At 35.8% G+C, this 20,016-nt stretch overlaps 1 protein-coding gene across 1 annotated transcript in view; it reads left to right on the forward strand.

Annotated features, from left to right (window-relative positions):
* Positions 1–20,016, forward strand: part of col4a6 (collagen, type IV, alpha 6) — a 170,115-nt gene that overhangs the window by 115,926 nt on the left and 34,173 nt on the right. Inside the window, exons 13-21 of the mRNA XM_038305239.1 lie at positions 9,027–9,116; positions 13,477–13,530; positions 14,120–14,182; positions 14,301–14,345; positions 14,641–14,694; positions 15,821–15,890; positions 15,982–16,086; positions 18,263–18,418; positions 18,701–18,748. Coding sequence (XP_038161167.1) covers positions 9,027–9,116; positions 13,477–13,530; positions 14,120–14,182; positions 14,301–14,345; positions 14,641–14,694; positions 15,821–15,890; positions 15,982–16,086; positions 18,263–18,418; positions 18,701–18,748 — 685 coding nt within the window. The remainder of the gene's footprint in view (positions 1–9,026; positions 9,117–13,476; positions 13,531–14,119; positions 14,183–14,300; positions 14,346–14,640; positions 14,695–15,820; positions 15,891–15,981; positions 16,087–18,262; positions 18,419–18,700; positions 18,749–20,016) is intronic.

A 20,016-nucleotide genomic window follows, 5' to 3' on the forward strand; every position in this document is an offset into this window, starting at 1 on the left:
TACCTGCACACCAGTAAACTCTTAACAGGCCGGTTATGTTTACTGGTTTAATTTACAAAACATACGTTCCCGTTTTTCAGCCTTGCAACACATTCCAAATCAGCATTTTGCCCATACTTTAACTTTCATCAGAAAACAAATCTCCTTCGAGGCGATCAAAATCTGTTAAAGATGAGGTCATGATAAGCAAAAAGTCAGATTTAGTTTGAAGAACCACTTTTTTGTGTCTCTCAATATTGAAAAACTCTATTTTTTTTAAATACTCTCAAATTAGAATCAGACAAAGAATTTCATTTCAGTTCCACTTTGCTCACAATGTGCAAAGATTGAAGTATAATTAATTAGAAGCAAAAACAGGATTTTTTTCTCAGAAGTGTGCTCTCTAAGGACCTGATCTTCAAAAATGTTGTATATTAAAACACATCCAGATTTGCTGGCATCCATAGAGCAGATCCTCAAAGCAGATGCAAAGCGATTCGCATCAGCAGAGTGCACTTGCAAACTTTTTTGTGTGTGTGCTCCTTCATCAAAAGGCAGATTATATTCGAATGACTTAACTATGCAAATGAATATATTTACTACAAGCAAAGCACTATTTTTTTATCTGAATGCAATCAGGGCCGTAATATGTTCATCTGATATTTAAACATTTAAAAGTAATTGCCAGACCGTGGTGAGAGATTCTTGTAAAGCAGTCTTTTTAGATTACCTTCAACACGCCCACTTATTGCACTCACAACTTTATTTTGGGTGGGGGCAATCTGGTGCTCTTTATTTAGATTTTATGATACAGCTTTATAATCAAAGGAGACACTGAGGCTTATTGAGGGTAAATATGCATCGTATTGATTCCCAGCAGAAAATCAGGGCCCTCTGTTTAGATTTAATCAGAGATACAGTTTGGGATGTGTGTGTTTTTAAAGAGATGTTAACTGAATACTGCAAGAAGATACATAGATATGAATAAATTCCCCAGAAAATTCACACATGCATTATCAATACTACTAAATGAGAGCCAACAGTTTCAGAGTTGATTAGTCTGCAGTGCTGCCTGGAACTTTAGATGAAATCCCATAAGACAGAGCAGTTTTTCTGTGGTTTAAAGGTAAAACAAAGTTTTGGAATGTGTTGCAGTGCTTTATTATTTTATAAATCCAAGTTCCTTTTTATTTATTTTTTATTTTGCTGTTAGCATTTGCTCTCCAGATTTCTCAGATTAGATAAACTTCGAAGACTTTAGCAGGGTTTTGGATGTGGTTTTTTTTTGTGCGTGTGTGTGTATAGTTGTTTATAAGCATGTTAAATTGTGTGAATTCATGTCTGAAATGTCTTCACTGAACCCTGTGCATGCTGGAAATGTTCGGTGGTGGCTTCATAACCTGTATAACTCCCTCCATCCACCTCTGTCCCTTTTTAACAACGCATTGCTGCATCCCTGCATCCTTTGATCGGCACCTCTACTGAACATACTGTCTGTGTTTGTATCCTGAATGACATAAAAAGATCACCCCCAACCTTTGCTTGATTCAGTCTGTAATTAGTTTTTTTTTTCTTTATATTACTTGGGTTGCCACCATGACAATAACAACTTCTGTCAAAGCTGAAGAAGGGAATAAGTTTTAAAATGGAGACGGAAACAAATCTAGGCTTTGATTTTTTTTCCCCTTAGTCCTCATATTTGTAGAGTTGTTTGTTGTTTGGTGGCTTCACACGTATTTTATTTACCGAGGAATGGCAGCTCTGGGATTTTATCAATCAAAAATCAATATAGAAACTCATCTAAAACGTCCAGTTTTTGCCAAAATTGCGATGAACACCAGAAAAGTTTGGAAATGTCAGAGCTGTCACTCCGGAGGATAATCTGTGGGCTGTAACTGGCTGCTGGAATCACTGCTCCCTCTTCCTGCATCGTATTATTTGATTGTCTCGATCATTTGATGGGGAATCCCCTTCACATCCCATTCATCCACCTTCCAAAACCCACCTACTCATCCATCCAGCTCAGCCACACACATCTACTAACATTAATCTTGCTCACACGATGCATGTATGGTATGTTCAAGCGAATCCTCATACACTGACTAAGATTCAGGGCATGGAGTGCGTGGGAACAGCTGGGTCTGCTGTCTGAAAAAAGAAAAAAATGTGTTTTTGTGTTTAAAATTTCCTTTAATTCTATAACTGAAGAAAAAAAAACACCCCTAAAAGCACATCTCTTCATCTTAATCTTTTCTCTTATTTTTTTCCTTGCTTCATTTCTTCTCCATCCCCATGATGTTTTTATCCTTTCTTAAAAAATAGATACTTACATATGTATGGAGATTATTTTATTTTAAACCTTAAAAACCTTAATTCAAACCAGCGATATTTGACTATCTCGTGTTTGCCTTTTCTTCTTCTTCTTCGATAAATGTATTTGTTAATCTGGAAAGTATAAAACAGGGGGACCGGGTGGGATTCGATCCCCAGGCAAAAGTTATGCGTGCTGACCAGTCAGCCAAAGGGATATCCTCTTGGCGAAGTAACCAAGGTGCACCATCAGTCAGAGCTATAGTGACAGGACCCCACACTGTCACATTAGCCTCTTTTCTTTTTGCTAATTCACAAGATGTGAACTCAAGGCACTTTACTGCAGTTAGTCAGATAGGTTAAGGGCCGGATTTATCAAGATCCAATTTTGCGTGCAGTAATTTGCGCTCGCAAACTGGAATTTTGCGCGAGGGGCTGAACCATGGTTTGCAGGTGATTTAACAAGAGTGATTGCGTAACTGATGGAAGGTGCAAAACTGTTGGAGACGCCCTATTTAAATGATGGTTTTGCGCGTTTTGTGGTTTGCGGCAAAGTAGTTTGTAGTTTGTACAAATTTAAATCTTACAGTGACACCCCCACCCCCTCCAAAAAAAGAATTATATATATATATATATATATATATATATATATATATATATATATATATAGGCTATATGTATATATATATATATATACATATATATATATATATATATATATATATATATATATATATATATATATATATATACACGATATATTTTGATTATCGTTTCCTCGTTCATTCCAAAAATATTCACAAGGAGTGAAAAAATGCGTTCTCTGCGTCTCCTTGCTTCATTTCAATGTCTCCTTCTTGCGACAATAACCGCTGCCATTAGTGCGCAATTACGCAAACAGACCATTTGCACTTTCTTTTGAAACGTGTTAAATATATAGAGTCAGATACCGTTAGCAAAATTGCTTTCAGGTTTAATAAATCACTTTGCGAGTGCTAAATTAATATATTTACATGTTCTCCTCCCACAAGACGCACTTTTGCGTGTAAACGCCCCATATTGCATATTCATTGCAGAAAAAGTACTAAATGGATAAGAGTCGCTATTTAGCACGTTTTAAAGACCAAATCCTTTTAGCACGCTGTTGATAGATCAGTTTGGACACGCTCACGTTTTTATACACGCAAACCTTTGATAGATCCGGCCCTAAAAGTTTCCATACAAGGAAACCAGCTGATTGCATGTAGTCATTAACTGAGCATGTAGCAACAGCAGACAGTTGCTTGACTCTACAGCAAACCCTCACACTGAGTATGGATGCAGCAACACTGGAAAAGAAAAAATATCACATTTAACTGAAAGAAACCTCCACCCCAACCAGGCTCAGTGCACATATAGTTAGTCACAGTAAGCCCTTGAGCCCAGGACTAAACAGTCAAACGAAGGCCCAAATCTAGCATCTATAATGGAAGTTGAAAACCGCAGCCTCTTGGGGAAGAATAACTCAATTAAATTAAGTTTCATGGTCAAAAATTACATGGTTTTGAAAAAATATTATTTATTTAAAATCAATGCCATGTCGAGTCCAAAACCAGTTTGGGATTAATGAACACCTAAAATCAAAGTATCAACCGTATTTCTGTTGATTTTAATTTAAAGAACTTGGTGTTAGCCCCTCCTCTTACCCTTAGCATCAAACTGCATATTTTATAGGCCTATAATGGTAGGTTGTTTTGAGGTGTAAAATCATGCTACCTGTCTTTGTGCCCAAAATCTCAGTCTATGTCTCTTGTAGCTATATCACTTTTCTCCAAAATACATTTGACTGGTCCAAGATACTAGATTCAACTAGAAAAAGCTGTTTCGGAGAAACATCAAAGTGGGAATGCTTTTGCTGAATGAAAAAAGCTGAAATTACCTGAAGAACATATGAAAATGTGATAGGAAGTCATCAGAAACTTAAAACTGCAGAAAACAATTGAATCATCTGAAGATTTTGTAGGGTAGAATCATTTGGCAGTAAAATGGCAGAAAGAAACTCATCTTAAAAGCTGCACAGCCAAACCATACATGATATCAAAAAATGTCTTGAATGTGGGCACTAGAAGGGTCTTAATATAATGTCTCCCAAGTTTCTAGAAAAAATGTATAAAGAAATTTTGAAGGGGGGTTTACCTACTTTCCAGAAACATGTCAGGCGTGTTATGAATTAGCAGCAAACAGAAAAGCTTAATTCCTGTCCAGAAACAGAGCAGAATGAAGCCAAAGTTCACAACATAGGCTGAAAAGTATGAAATTAGCTGAAGTAGAAAAGAAATTACAAAGAAAAACTTTAATCTTATCTGGTTGAAGAAAAAATTAGTAGTTTAAGGATGGGAAGTAAAATGTTGAGGACGATGGTATTGAATAAGTATTAACATTTTGAAATCATATGTGGAAATGTCAAGACTTGGCAAAACAATTGGAAAATTATTTAAAATGTGTCGATTGATCAGCATAAAGAAAACAGTGTCATCCTTAGAGGATTGAAAATCTACAAACCTATGTGCAAGACTGACCATGAGAAGCAGAGGAAGGACAGAGAGAGAAGCTTATAGAAAGACAGCTAATACCACTTAAGGAGCTGAATTTATCAAAAAATTGAACCTGCATGTTACGAGCCGCTGTGGTAATGAAAGCTCCGTTGGCAGGCTTAGGCTGCATGTTACAAGGTTAGCAGATGCTTTATTACAGTGTAAATCTTAGAACCTGATTAAGAAATATGCACTGAGGTGTGTGGTCAACAGGCCTTGGTAGTGTAATTTGAAGAAATTGGTTGACTTTGGGTCATAGCTACAAGCCATACGGCACAATGAATGAGTGTATGTAAGGAAGAGGCTTTTATTTTGTAGGTTCCCTTTAGTCTTATTTTGAAAGTCTATCATGGATATGTGTCAAGGGAAGGGTCATGCCCAGCAGTGATATAGAATCCATTTCCAAATATGAAATCACTGGTTTTCCATGTTATTGGGTGAATAGATGCTGTATTAGAGCGTAAATGCTTTTATTGTGAAATTTGCTCTGGGGTATGTTTTGAAAAGGTCCCTAGAGTCTAATAGAAACAAGCTGGTAGAGTTTGGGTCATAATGCTGAGCCATTTGCATCAATTAATAGGGGAGTATAATATAGAGGCTTTTATTGTGTAGGGTCACTGGAGTCTTATTTTGAAAGTCTAGCAGGGTTGTGTGTTGAGAAAAGGGTCAGACCCAGCAGTGATACTTGATGACTTTCCAATCGTTAAATTACTCTTTTCCCCTGTTATTAGGGCAGTAGATAAAGTGGCAATGGGAGGCTTTTATTTTGAAATTTTCCATGGGGTGTGTTTTGAAAACCCCCTAGAGTCTAATTTTTTTTAAAAAGTGGTTGAGTTTGGGTCATAATGTTGAGCCATATGCTGGGAAAAAAATAAGAGTTTAATGTAGGGGCTGTTATTTTGAAGGGTCCCCGGAGTCTTATTTTGAAAGTCTATCAGGGTTGCGTGTGAAGGGAAGGGTCATGGCCAGTAGTCATATTGTATCCACTTCCTAATATTAAATCAGTGTTGTCTCCCTGCATTAGATTAAAATGTGCTGTTTAAAGTGGTGGAGGTAAAATCTCTTTGAAGCTCGGTTACCTTGACGACGTTAACGAGCCTGTCAGTGAGAGAGAGACATGCGCTTCACTTTCGTTCCTTTCCTCTCAGGCTTTTTTGAATGGGAATAGCAGCTCCGAACAAACGAGTACTGAAGACAAACCGTAAATGATATCTAAAAAATTCTTTCAGTCTAAGCGACAGCTATCCTTTGTCTCCGATTGGGGTAACTTTCATGGATGTAGCTCATTCACAACCTTAATGGGAAGGAGGAATAAAAAGGTTTGAGAAATCCTGCTGGTCTCATTGAATAACATGCAGCACAATGGTTGAGCAGAACTCTCAAAAGCAAAACTTTCCCTCCGAACAAACGAGCGGTGAGCCAAAACCGTATTAGGTATTCAAAAAATTCTTTCACCGTGAGCGTCAGCCATCTTTGGACTACAACTGGTGTAACTTTCATATTTCTACAATATTTCGTCTAGGCGTGGTGACGATGTAAAAAAGTGTATAATTGTCAAAATCTTGATTTTGGGGTTCGGACAGATTTGTTACCCCCGAACAAACCTTGTTCCTAGCAAAACGATAAAAGATATCGACACACTTCCTTCAATGTGAGTGCTAGGAAGGTCTGAGGAACAACTTCCACAAGGCTCATGTTGCTACGTCGAATGGTTCCCGAATGGGAGCGATACGAAAAAGTCTGTTTTTTTTTATTTTCAGTTCGGATTTTCAGAGATCTCTCATTGGCTTTCTATTGGGGAAGTGTGGACTTCTTCGTGGTCTGGGCCAAACTGTCGGAAAACCGTAAATGCCACACAAATGAGGGTTACATTTCCTGAATCCTGACAAAAATCCCTACGTTTTGATGTAAAATTTATCTAGATAGAGTAAAATATGAGCGAGTGAGTTGAAGCTGTTCGGCATGAGTGAAATGTTTGAAAACGCTAGAGTGGCACACTCTAGCAGCTGAACATTCCGTCCATAGACTTCCATTATAAATTTGAAAATCTGTAAAAATTGTTTAAAAGTTTGAAGCTTCACTGAAGCAAAACTGTAAAAGTTAGCTGAAAGCCGAGTTAAACAGTAATAGCAGAAAGATACGGAAGCATTTTAAAAGTTGAATGGTGTTTCTAGCTGAAAGTATGCTGAAGTAGTTAAAGGGCAAAGTAGCTGAAGATTTAGTGGAATTTTTGAAGTTTTACATGCATTTCAATGGGGCCAAAAATCGCAGAAAAAGCTGAATATCGCAAAAACTACGAACAATATATTTACCAAAAGTCATAGCATAACTCTCCTGAACAAGCTGAACGTTTTGATACCAAATTTGTTTAAATCAGCTGAAAACTGTTGAACTAGTTAAACGAAGAAAAACCTACGGAATAATAATAAATATAAACAGAAAAACAATAAGTGGGAATGCATAAGCATTCCCACTTGAATATATGTCAAGCTTAAAAGATGTATATGCTGTGCCATCTCAATCAGTGCCTGAGTTAAACTTACTTCACTGTGGACAGTTGTTTTTAGATAATGATAACCTTATGAGTTGCTGGTTATTGGGTTGGGCTTAAACCCCCTAACCAGTGGTGGATGAGGTACTCAACTATGTTACTTTAGTAAAAGTATTGATACTCAATGTCAAATCTTACTCATTTAAAAATAAAAGTTATTAGATCTAAAATTTAATCAAGTTAAACTTACAAAGTACTCACTTTGAAATTACTTAAGCATTCAAAAGTACATACATTTAAAAGTACTTAAATATTCAAAAGTACAAATTTAATTTTATAATAGTACACTGCTGTATGATTTTTTTTGCAGAAAATTTATAGAACCTTGTAACTTTCAGAAACCACCTGATCTATTACTGATCCGTAGAAGCGCTCTGCTGCAAATTATACACCACTTGCAAAAAAGTTCAAATAAAAAAATGCCACAAAAAATAAGGACAAGTTTTTATTTATTTATTTTTTTATCTAAAACACCAAAAAGAAAACCGTAAAGTCTTGATCCTCCTCACACTTTCAAAATAGAATAGAGTTGAGCTGTCCTTATCCCAATAAGCAACTACACTGGTATTCCATCATTCTTCTTTTTATTTTTCTATTTTTTTTTATGTTCACATGAAAACATTTTTTTAAAGGCAATAAACTAAAGAATACATATACTTTTGAGGGATAAAATAGCTCAATTGAGAGCAAATGTTATGGGTGCAAATCAAAAGCAACATAAAGCTATAAAGCCAAAAGGCAAATCTAAAATAACAAAGTTAAGACAACAAATTTGAAAGGCAAGAGCAAAAATGAATAAATGTAATCTTGACAGATGAGTATCCCGAGAAGATCAAAATAATCAACAACTCAGAATGCAGGCAAAGGCATCATGGTTTCATAATACATACATACCGGTATATACATTTGATTTATTTTTTTTCCCCCTGCAGTTTAGCTCCTTGTCCAGCAGATGGCGCACCAGACCGCTGTCTTTTTGGCCTATTGGAGTAAATCCATGAAATTTTAATAAAACAGTTATTTTCTTATGTAAATAAAGCAGGCTAATGTTAAGTTTCTGGAATTGCCTTGATCTTTAGCAGTGGAAAAGCTAAAAGCTAATTTATATTTTGGGGTAACTTCTTAAAATATCATTACCAAATTAACTGTTTTGACCATTTGTACTTTTAAAGAGAATTAATAATTTATTAAGAATTTCTGAGCCCAAAAAGTTTTGAAAAATATTTTTTATTGTATTAAATAATTAAATAAATCATTAATTTAAGGTACAGCATTTATGCCTATAATTAGATTTAAATGTTATAAAACAATTAGCAGGAATATTAGCACTATATATATCCAAGTTTAAACCTCAAATCTAAAATAACTAACATTAAGAAGTAAATTGGAAAACAAATGAATCCATGATATGTAAATTAAATAAATAATTCTGAGCCCTACCTCTAAATATGTAACGTCCTACCCTTTTAATTTTTCTTATTTTATTTCCTTTTTCTCTCCTCTATTCCATCTTTCTATTTTTTCCTTTACTTCACTCATTTCCTTCTCCATTCCTCAAACCCCTCACACCAGCTGATTGGCTAACCGTGTGTTGTATGTATTTCGGACTCCAGGGCGACGTGGGTCTTCCCGGACCCAGTGGTTCTCCCGGTGACGGCTCGCTAAGCGCTGAAAAAGTTGTCACTATCTACAAAGGAAATAAGGTAACAAAGTGAGGGAAGGGTTGAGGATGCAGCACTGTCACTACACAAACTCACACACAGTGCATCAAACAGACATGCTGGGGTCTCGACAGAGAAAAGATGAAAATTAGATGTGTCAGCAGGTTCAAGAAAAGAAAGAGGAGCAGTGATTGCAGCAAACTTAGCAGCCAATGGTGGGAAGAATGGGAAGGACACAAGGAGGAGGAGGAAGGAGAGAGGTGTAAATAGGAAGAGGTTTATCTGGGATGCAACCATAAGATTTTATTCTCAATTTTAGTTTGCAATGTTGAGCTCATGTGAGCAATATGTATTAGCAGTTGTTTTCTCCAAACAAAACTTGGTTTTCTTTTTTTGGAAAAGGAACAGCCTTTCCATAAATATACGGACTGGTGCCAGACAGCTCTTTTTTGCAACATAGAAACATTAATATTAAAGATGTTTCATTACTGATTTGCCTCTAATTTGTAATTATTCAGGAGAAGTCATGCAGAATATAAGGACTCCTTTCCAGCAAAGGTCAAATCTTTATAAAAATCCATTAAAGTGGAAAAAAGGGGGCTAGGAAGAAGGGAGCATAGATAAATAAATCTAAAATGCTAAAGAAAAACACATAAAAGGGCCACCAACAGACTGTGTGTGTAAAATAAAGCAACTTTAGCATAATATGATTCAGCCACAGATATAAGCACTTTAGATATCTTAGATTACTGTAAATAGGCTCTTTACGGCTGGAATGTTATAATAGCAATAATTTAGCCATACAATTAGATTAAGAAACACAATGATTAAAATAATTTCTTATTTTATTATAATTTTTATTTAGAACAGCCCAGATTCTCCTCTCTCCTCCCCACCCCCTGCTTTGTGGCTCCCCTTTCCATGTCCATCCTCCATTCAATACACCAAAGCTAAACAGACGCTTGCCAGTGCCTTTCCTGTCTTTCCTCGCCACCACCGAAACGATCAGAACTCAGGGCGTGTAAACAGCCTCTCTCTTCCATGATCACGTCATGCAGGGAGACGTGGGCTTGCCCGGCGAGCCCGGTCGGCCGTTGATCAACGACATTGTGGAGTTTGTGGGTTTTTCCAAAGGAGACAAAGGAATGCAGGTTTGTTGAACGGAAAATCCATTTATTTAACAGCGAGTAAGTTCCACAACAATTTGATACCAGACACTGAGTGGAAGCGGAAACTTGAGGGGATGACGACCGATAGAACTTCCATGGTTACATTGACACAACACTACACCTATTTATGAAGCTATGGATTAATAGTAATAGACTATTTATGTTTTTTTACTAGAACTATTGATTGACATCACTAAATATCCCCCATTTTTATGCCAATTTCAGAACAAATATGCAGGGAATGCAAATGAGGGTTAATCAGAACTCTTTCTCATTTATATGTGAATATCCTAAAGAATAACCCCAGCTGAACCCCAGCTGTTTGGAACCTTTTGCATTGAAGAAAACAGGAAAAAAAAAAACTTTGTTTTACCTACAAAGTTCAGCGAGTATTTTATGTTTCCCAATTTGACGGGTAGCAAAGGAAAAATAAAATGTATCACACCACATTTGTACCCCAGTGAGAAACTAACTTCCACTTTCATTAAACTTCATAAAAAAAAAAAAAAAAAAATCCTAATTGATTCATATGCTGAAGGAAAACAAAAACAGCAGCTTCCTAACATTTCTTTTTAGTATTGAATAAATATAAATAATCAGTTGAATTAGAAAAGTAAGAAATTATAAAACTGCAATAAAATATACATATAATTTGAGACTTTAAAAAAAACTGTTAGATGTAAGATTAATTAGACATCCTGTACTGCACTGCATCAAAGTACAGACTTTCAGGGTACAGTGAAGGTTTGATTTTAAAGCAGCTTTTGAAGCAGATAGATTATTCAGTCAAACAGGAAAAAGAAAAATATCACTTTATTATTGCTTTCTGACTTCAGAACTACTAAGCCTCACAAAAGAGGGATGGATTTTAAAAGTGCCGCTTTGTTCATTTTAAACAGTTGCTCTTTTTTACTTCTCCTGCTTTAGTCTTTTTGTAAAACTTTTGAGCTACTCAGGAAAAAACTAATTTAAAAACAAGTAAAAGAAAATTCAATAAGTGTATTTTCTCTTCTTTAGAAGCGTTAAGTGTAATATTGCTCACTAGGTCCCCGTGTGTAAAAAGGAGTTCTACCGCATTGAAATTAAAAAAGCGTCCTGGATAGGAAGCGAAACGTCTTCAAGTCTAATGGATTGTTTTTTAACTTTGTGGAGCTACCGTAGGTCATTCATTCCTGCTGCCATCAGACTTTATAATGTCACTGCACTATAATCTGGTGTAATAATGCTGCATAACTTATACTATTTCTCTATCAATGAATTTCTCCTTTGTGAGATCAATAAAGTTCTATTCTTTTCTAAAATAAGGTCATTATATATACTGCACTGCAAAGAAGGTAATGTAAATGGGTTTCTTTTTCCTGTTTTAAGTGTAAAAATTCTCTACCATTAGCAAACCATTTTACCTTCCTTCTGAAATCAAGTGCATATACACTTACTTCTAGTGAAATAACTTTCTTTTAGATTTCCCAACGAGGCACTTTCTAACAAGCTACGACTTTTCATATCCAAATTAAGTCAAACTTTTTAATATAACCTAAGTGAACATGAATGTGGTTATTTGACTCTTAAAATACCCAACAGCAGGAGGTATAATTATATTAATTATTGACTTTTTAAAATGTTTTTTTGTCTTATATTATTTGAATCATAGGCCTGATCAGTATTTAAATAAATAAATACACAACCTTCTGTGGTTTTAGGTGAGACTTAATCATGATTGTCTCTACCAATCATTGAATATGTTTTATTTACCAAGTGAGAGAGAAAAATGCCAAATGTATTATTTTAATTTTTTTTTTTTATAAAGACAGAATTTGACTTGGCATCATTTATAGAGAGAAATGGCAAATACATTTAATACCTACTCATTAATTGATTTATAAGTGAGAAAATCATTTAACTCCAAAGTTTTTTTTTTATATAAATGTTTCTCATTCCAAGTTATGAAATTTTAATGCAAACTTGCTACTTCAACAATATAGACAGAAGGGATGCAGGCTAATTATGGAAGAATTCATATGCATCTTTGCTATTTTAACCTTCAGTGTTTGGATTATCTTGCAGCTGTGTATTTGGACATGTAACTGTACTGTTTGCTGCATGATGTATCGTATTGACGATGCTTCCATTTATACCCGTCAGAGGGTTATTTGGAAATAATGGTAAACAACAAGGCAATGGATAAAAAAAAAAAATATATATATATATATATATAGATATAGATATATTCTACAATCTTTTCTACAATAATCTGATGTAAGGGTGATGTGGTCATTGGCAGCTTTTTTGATAATCATTTCCTTAGAATACTTTTTAAGAGCTTAAAATATCAAAACCCATGGGTTTTAAACATCGTTGGAAAGCTTAGATTCCCCACAATTCAAACACCAAGTTAATTTTATGGACACAGCAAGCACCAAAGCACAATTAACCCAGATATGTCAAAATGTAAACATGACAAAGCAGCCAAAAAAGGCAAGCATGTCTTTATTACTGCTGTTCAAAAAAGACCTATTTTTTTCGAGAGAGAAAAAAAAGACTTTGATAAATGTTTGAACTGATGAAGCTTGCCTGTGTTCTACTTACCCAGTTTTAATGTACATATTCAGATACTAGAAGGTGTTAGTTTTTAAACAATGTTTCACACATGTAATTTGGGCTAGTTATTTGCTTTTCTACTTGGGTATGAATACTAGGCGAGAATTTCCCAAAAGGTTAACAGTAATTGAAACAAAATTTAATTCAAAGTTTTCACATCATAACCTAAACAAAAATAATTATGTAAGTTGAAAAACGTGGGCAGTTTACATAAGAATGTATCTATGCTGTTTATGAAGATTATTTTGAGTTATGATATGAAACGGTTTAGGTAAATGTTTGTTTAAGGAACAAAATGAATGTATGGAGGGATTTAATTCCAAAAGGACAAACCTGCCTCACAGCTAACTGAAATTGATCCAAAAATCAAAATTCGAATCTCGAACACTAGCTATAACGCCACGTGGCCCTAATTTTACAAATATGACCCATAAGCCACAGTGGAACCTATACTGCCTACTTGTTTTTGGTGTAGCTAGCACAAATAGAATTTTTTAAAGCAATAAATGATGCAACTTCTGTGTATTTTGTGGAGTTTCAAAGGTAAGCTTTCAAAGAAGACAACATTTTCTTTAGGGATTATTTGGACTGTGTTTAAAACAAAGAATGTCTGGCTTTTCTGTTACTCTCCTTAGGGTGATCCAGGACCAAAGGGACGGAAAGGAGACCCTGGAAGGTTTGGACCTCCTGTAAGTATCGCTACAGAATCTCTATGTCAGGTTTGGTGGAAGTTACTTGAGGACCCAAATGCAGAGACGAAAGGAGGCAGAGATGAGGTTTGCTGATTTAATAATGTTCCAAAGGGCAAGAGAAGCAAAAATCCACAAACAAAATACAGAAAGCCAAAATCCAGAAGATGCCAGGGAAAACACACATGAGAAGCAAAGAAATGACAAGGAACCAGCAAACAGTGAAGAGGAGGGAAAAGAATGGGAGATTGAACAAAGACCAGGCTAATCAGTAGATTGGGAGCAGGTGTGGACAGAGGAGTCTAGAAGAGAGCTAGGAGAAGGATACTGACACAAGAAGGCAACAGAGAGCAAACAAAAAATATATAAGAACTCAAAAGCAACTATAACACCAAATGGAAATAAAACCAATGAAAATTTAAAAAAAAAACTTAAATAGCATTTAAACCATGACACTCTACCTCCATTCAGAAGGAACTTTATATCAACAAACATCAGTTAAACATGAGCAAACGATACCTTTGTAAGCACTGTGAAAAATATTTTCCCTTAAGATACATTTCAACTTGTTTCTCTTATTTAATTGCAGGGACCTTTTGGTTATCCAGGTGAATATGGGGAAAAGGGCATTCCTGGATACCCAGGACCAAGAGTAAGGCTACGTGCTGAACAAATTTATTTTTTCTTTCTTTAGTTTTGTCCACTCTAAATGCATCTCATCTTTTATTTTGCCTTTATCCTGTGGTTGATGTTGTCCCTATTCCAAACAGGGTCCTTCGGGTTTTACTGGACCTCCTGGTGCTCCTGGACAAGACGTATGTTTTCTTAAACTTTAATGAGTCTTTATAATTTTGTACTCTCCCACAAATTTATTGCAAATATTCTTGTTTTTAATAATAAATCATAAAGGCAGATATCGAAAGAAATCCTATTTCTTTTTATTACCCATTCTTATAGAAATACTTTACACAAAGAATAAATACCCATTATTGAAATGTACCGTATCTAAATAAATTTTTTTCCATATATCAAAGTAATACTGCAAAGTAGTTGATGCCCAAATAAAGGGAAAAGAGGAAGTTTCATTAAAGGTATCTTCTTTATTTTAAGGGATTACCGGGAGATCCAGGTGTCCCAGGACAAAACGGATTCCCAGGAACTAAGGTAAAACCTGTATAGTATATATATAATTTAAAAAAAGTGTTATTGTGTTATATACATCTTAGTACACATAGGGGATACATAAAATAAATTTTACTGAATCTAATGATGTGACAAAGTACCCTATTACTTTTTTTAATAAAACAAAACTATAATACAAAGTCAAACAAAGGGAATCTATAAATCAATTTTATATCTATGATTTTATTGATTAGGAGGGAAATGTTATCTGGACCAACACTACGGGAAAAAGTAATTGACAAAGAAAAGTGAATAGTCTGAGGCTACTCTGCTTCTTCAGGTTACGATTGACTACTCACTCAGAAAAGCAAAGTGATGGTTTTGAGATATTGTAAAGTCTTGGTGCAATGTTCTCGTTAAAGGCAAAGCATTTTATCCACCTTGTTTTCTATAGCGCTTATTGTACAATTTTCTCACTTCTATCAGTCAGTGGTGGCTGTGTGTGTGTATATATGAACCCTAGTCAGCCTCGGCACATGGCTGCTCACACTGAGCCTGGTCCTGCTGGAGGTTTCTTCCTGTTAAAAGGGACTTTTTCCTCTCCACTGTCGCTACAAGCATGCTTAGTGTGAGGGATTGGCTTCGAGTCAATGAGTCGATGCAATCAACTGGTTTTCCTTAGATAGAAAACCTAGAATCAATTTGACTGTATGATCTGGTGAACTGTAAAGTGCATTGAGATGACATGTGTTGTGAATTGGCACTATATAAATAAACTGAATTGGAAATGGAATATAATAATATATACTGTTAGGGACCAACAATGGATTTCAAGGGGTTAATATCACCACTTTCACAGTCTAAAAAAAGAAATCACAAATAGTATTAAAATGTGAAATATAACAAGCAAAGGTATAACCAAGAGGAAGATTAGTGTGAGGTTGAATACAGAGATCAGTTAAGCAAGAAGCCACAGCTCTACCATATTTATATTATCAGGAGCCGTTCACATTCAACATGCATCTAATTACCAGGAAATGTGGCGCATAAAGCATGAAAATAAAATGTATCACACTCACCGCCGGGGATGCTGATTATTTATAAAGATAATTCATTGAAGGAGATTTTGTTCTCTGTTTTGTTTTTTACCTTTGTGAACATCCCACAGGGAGAAAGAGGTGAAGTCGGACTCCCGGGACCTGCAATTTTCAACAATGGTTTTGGACCTTATGTTCAAGGTAACTCATACACAGTTACTCTACTCGTATAGCCTGGATTTAAAGTCGCGCAAGTGTTTTAGATGGTCATGTCATTTGTTATTCACTGCAGGATCTCCGGGTGATCCGGGTTTTCCCGGTCGCCCAGGTGTCCCAGGCGACCAGGGGTTTCAAGGATCGGTTGGACCTCCAGGTCCTCCAGGCCCTTTTCGCATTGGTAATGATGGCAGACTTGTGGAGAATTTTTTCGGTCAAATGATTATAGGACATCCATTCACTCTCCAGATAGACTGCATTGCATAGACGTTTGAACATATTCAGACTTCGCCATGTTGAATACAAAATATCAATTCCTCAATCAACCATGTTATGATGAAAGGTCAGTTATGCCTTTTTTCACTCTGGTGGCAGCTTTTGGGCTATGTCTGCACTAGTTGTACACAGCTGGAGACAAAAATCTTTGCTGATTTATCTTAATCAGTGAGCAAGGGGATTAATTGTAACATATCTTTTAATGTCTTGTTTGTCTTGTTTATGTCTTGTTGTATTTTTGAGTATGCATATTGAGAAACGGTGGAATTCAAACTGAATTACAATGATAAATCTAGTTTATTCTAGGGCAATCCAGTCATACTTCCTCTTTTGTTACTTATCCTTTCTTTTGTCCATTGTAGGTTTTTTGCTCTTATGATTCCATCTATCGTCCTGTGTTGCTTGTTTTTTTATTGTATTGCGTTCTTCCTTCTTTCCTTACCACTGCCCTGCACTATCTTCTTCCTTTCTTCCCTCCCATCTTTGAATCCTAACTTTCTTTCCTGTTTTACTGTCGTCTCCTATGACTTACATCCCATCTGGTTTTGTTTATCCTTGTTGTTTAATCTTATTTCCTTTTCCCCTTCATTGTGTCCTTTTGATTCCTATACACACAAAAATACAATAAATCACCAAAATTTTATGATTTATCTTATTTTTTTACGTAACAAATTCCGATTGATTCTGTAGATAATTTGAACACAAATCTTTTGAATAAACATATGCATATTCATTTTTATAATAAAGCATATTTGTGTTAAATATGTAATCATCAGGTTTATGTATTTAGAATTATTAAGGTTTACTTACACAAAATTAATACTAATGAGTGTATCTATGGTATTTAGACGTTATTTTTTGAAATGCATATAGGTAACCTGATTTTTATACTATTCAGGAAAAAAACTTTATGTATTTAAAATAGATACACTCATTAGTATTCATTCTAAGTATGCTTTATTGTTTCTAAATACATAAACCTGAAAATTATGTATTTTAGTAAATAATTTATGGTAAACTAATGAATATGCATGATTTATTTCAATAGGTTTGTGTTAGAATTATCTAAAAAAAAAAATAAGTAAATGGGGATTTTTTTATGTAGTAAAGCGACATAAATGTTGAAATTTGGGTAAAACATTTTTATGTGTATTATCTTTTCTTGCAACTTTTGAGTTTTTTCAGGCTATGTATTTAAAACATGTCTATTGTACTTTGTTTAATGCATAGCAAGCATTGAAGTTTTACATTTTAAGGTGAATGGATGTTTGAGTCTGGGAAAATATGAATGTTTATGGGACAAAAATGTAGGATCTGTAAACTTCACAACAAATCTCTCCTGTCTTTTCCACTCCTAGGTCCTCATTTTGATCTGTTTTTCTCCAAAAACTATCTGAAACCATAACAGAACAGCTGTCTTCATACTTACATTTTAATTACAGAAAGGTAGAATCTATTCACAGGGCTTAGAGCAAAAGTGACAGAATACAAACACACCAAAATGTATATCATATTTATTTGCAGAGAAACTGTAAATAATGCTCTCAGTTCTTACTAGAATGTTTTGGTGGAGCACCCAAATGAGGACCCAAATGCAGAGATGAGGAGGCAGAGATGGGTTTGCAGATTGAATATGGTTCCGTGGGCAACAGAGGCAAGAATCCAGGAAAAAAAAATAAGAAACCAAAAAATCAGAAGACGCCAGGGAGAAACAACACATGGGGAGCAAGTAATGAAGCAACAAAAACAAGTAACCAGCAATGAGGAACTGCAGAGGTGGTGTATATATGGGGAACAGAACAAAGGATGGGCTAATGAGCTTATATGGAGCAGGTGGGAATAGAACTAACTAGAAGGGAGCCAAGGGGAAAGGAAACACAACACAACACTGCCAGACAACATCCAAAATCACGCACGATACAAAGAAACCAAAAATAAACAAAAATAGAGGGCAGAACTCTGGCAAATGTATTGTATCTTTAGTTAATGTGAAAATGTTCAAAGGGTATAAATACTTTTCCAAGAATTTGTAGATGAAGTAAGTATTATTTGGTAAACAGAAATGGCATTTCTGCTTGCAGGTCCTCCAGGATCTCCTGGTTTTCCTGGTAACGAAGGCCAAAAAGGAGAAAAGGGGGACCCAGGCGTGCCTAAATATGGACCTGAGGGTTTCCAAGGTCTCCCTGGACGTCCTGGACGCCCTGGACCTCCTGGTCCTCCTGGACAAATCAACCCAGGTACTCTTTCATAGAGCAATGTTAGAAAACGTTGTTGATCCTTCCCTTTCCAGGATGCCATGAAGATGAACCCAGCTACCAGCGGCTCTAGTGTTTTTCATTGTTTGTGATTGTGAGGGTCTGATTCAAGCCTTGTTCCACAGCTGAAACCGGTGTGAAATTAGTTGCTGCTTCACCTTTTATATAATTGTTTTTCTTTGCGGACCACATGGCTAAGAATACAAGGTAAGAAAGAGTGCAAGTTTAAACCATAACAGCTGTCTGAATTTGCTGTTGTCCAAGGCCCAAACCCGGATCCCTGCGACATACGTCCTCCAGTCCCAACCGCAGGTTAGTTCCTCAGGTACACTAAAAGGGGCGCCATTCAGCCCCTCAAACAAAGAATCAAAGCATCTTTCATCTTTCAATACTCCACTGCTAAAATGCTGGGTTTTTTTTGTTTTTTTGCACTTTTTACTCTTTGCAGGGAATGGCAGTAAAAAGAGAAGCAGGCTGCTACAAGCTTCAGACTTGGATAGGAGTATCACTCTAATCCAAGCTGCTTTTCTCATCTCTGGCCGCAAGGTGTCACCTGCTGTAAACATATATCACTGGTTTTACATAAAGGGTTAAGGGTACGGGAGCTGCTTTAGGTCATTGTGCTCTAAAAAAGGCACTGCAATTGCTTCTTTTCTTAGCTATTTTGACAGTAGCTCCTCACCTAAATAATATTCCTGCAGACTTGATCATTTATATCATCTGAGTGTTTCCCAGCATATACTATGGTACTTGTCAAGCAGTTCCCAACTGTTAAAATCTATGTAAAACCACTGAATATGTACTTGCCAAATGCATTGGTGTTTTACTGCGCCCTCCTCATTTATAGCAACCCCTGGTAAAGACGTGTAAAAACACCATTTATTAATTCAGATTTTGCTGCCTTAAAACAGGATCTCACATTTAAACCTGAAAGCATTACACCTAATAGCATTTTTTTGCATTTTGAACTTCACTCATTTAGGTTAATCAAAATGTTAATTTGTTATCTGTGACTTTGGTTTTCAGTTGGATTTAATGAGATATAAAACAGAGGCCAGTCTGTATTTGTTGCAAAATGGGAAAGACATGAAAGCATGCAGTTTCACTATTCCAGCGACAGAGATTTGTCTTCCAGAAAAGAATCCGTCCAATCCTGCAGTTTGAGCAAGAATTGTAAAGTTTAACTCAGCTGTCATCGTGAGAGCCATTAAGCACCCAGGTTCATTTTTTTTGTGTCATATGAGATGGATGGTAAACATAAAGGAAGTATCATGAGTTTATCACAGAAAAGAAGAAAAAAAAGGATTTTTGCACATTGTTACCATGGGCAATAAATATTATGGAGGTTGCTTTAAGTTTTATATGACGTGAAAATGTCATTGCTTTAAACAGAAGCCTTTCACATTGCACCAGCAGCTCGAAACCTGATGTAAGAGCAGAGCCGACTAACCCTGATTTTGCTCTGTGACACTCTGCTTCACTTGCACTGCCTGATTGTTGTTGTTTTTTTATGTGATTGCATGTTTCTTGGGGAAAAATGTTTCCCCAAGAACAAAAGTTCATTGTCATCTACTGTCCCA

Source organism: Cyprinodon tularosa, unplaced genomic scaffold, assembly GCF_016077235.1.
Source record: "Cyprinodon tularosa strain WSP-4 unplaced genomic scaffold, ASM1607723v1 ctg553, whole genome shotgun sequence".
NCBI lineage: Eukaryota > Metazoa > Chordata > Actinopteri > Cyprinodontiformes > Cyprinodontidae > Cyprinodon > Cyprinodon tularosa.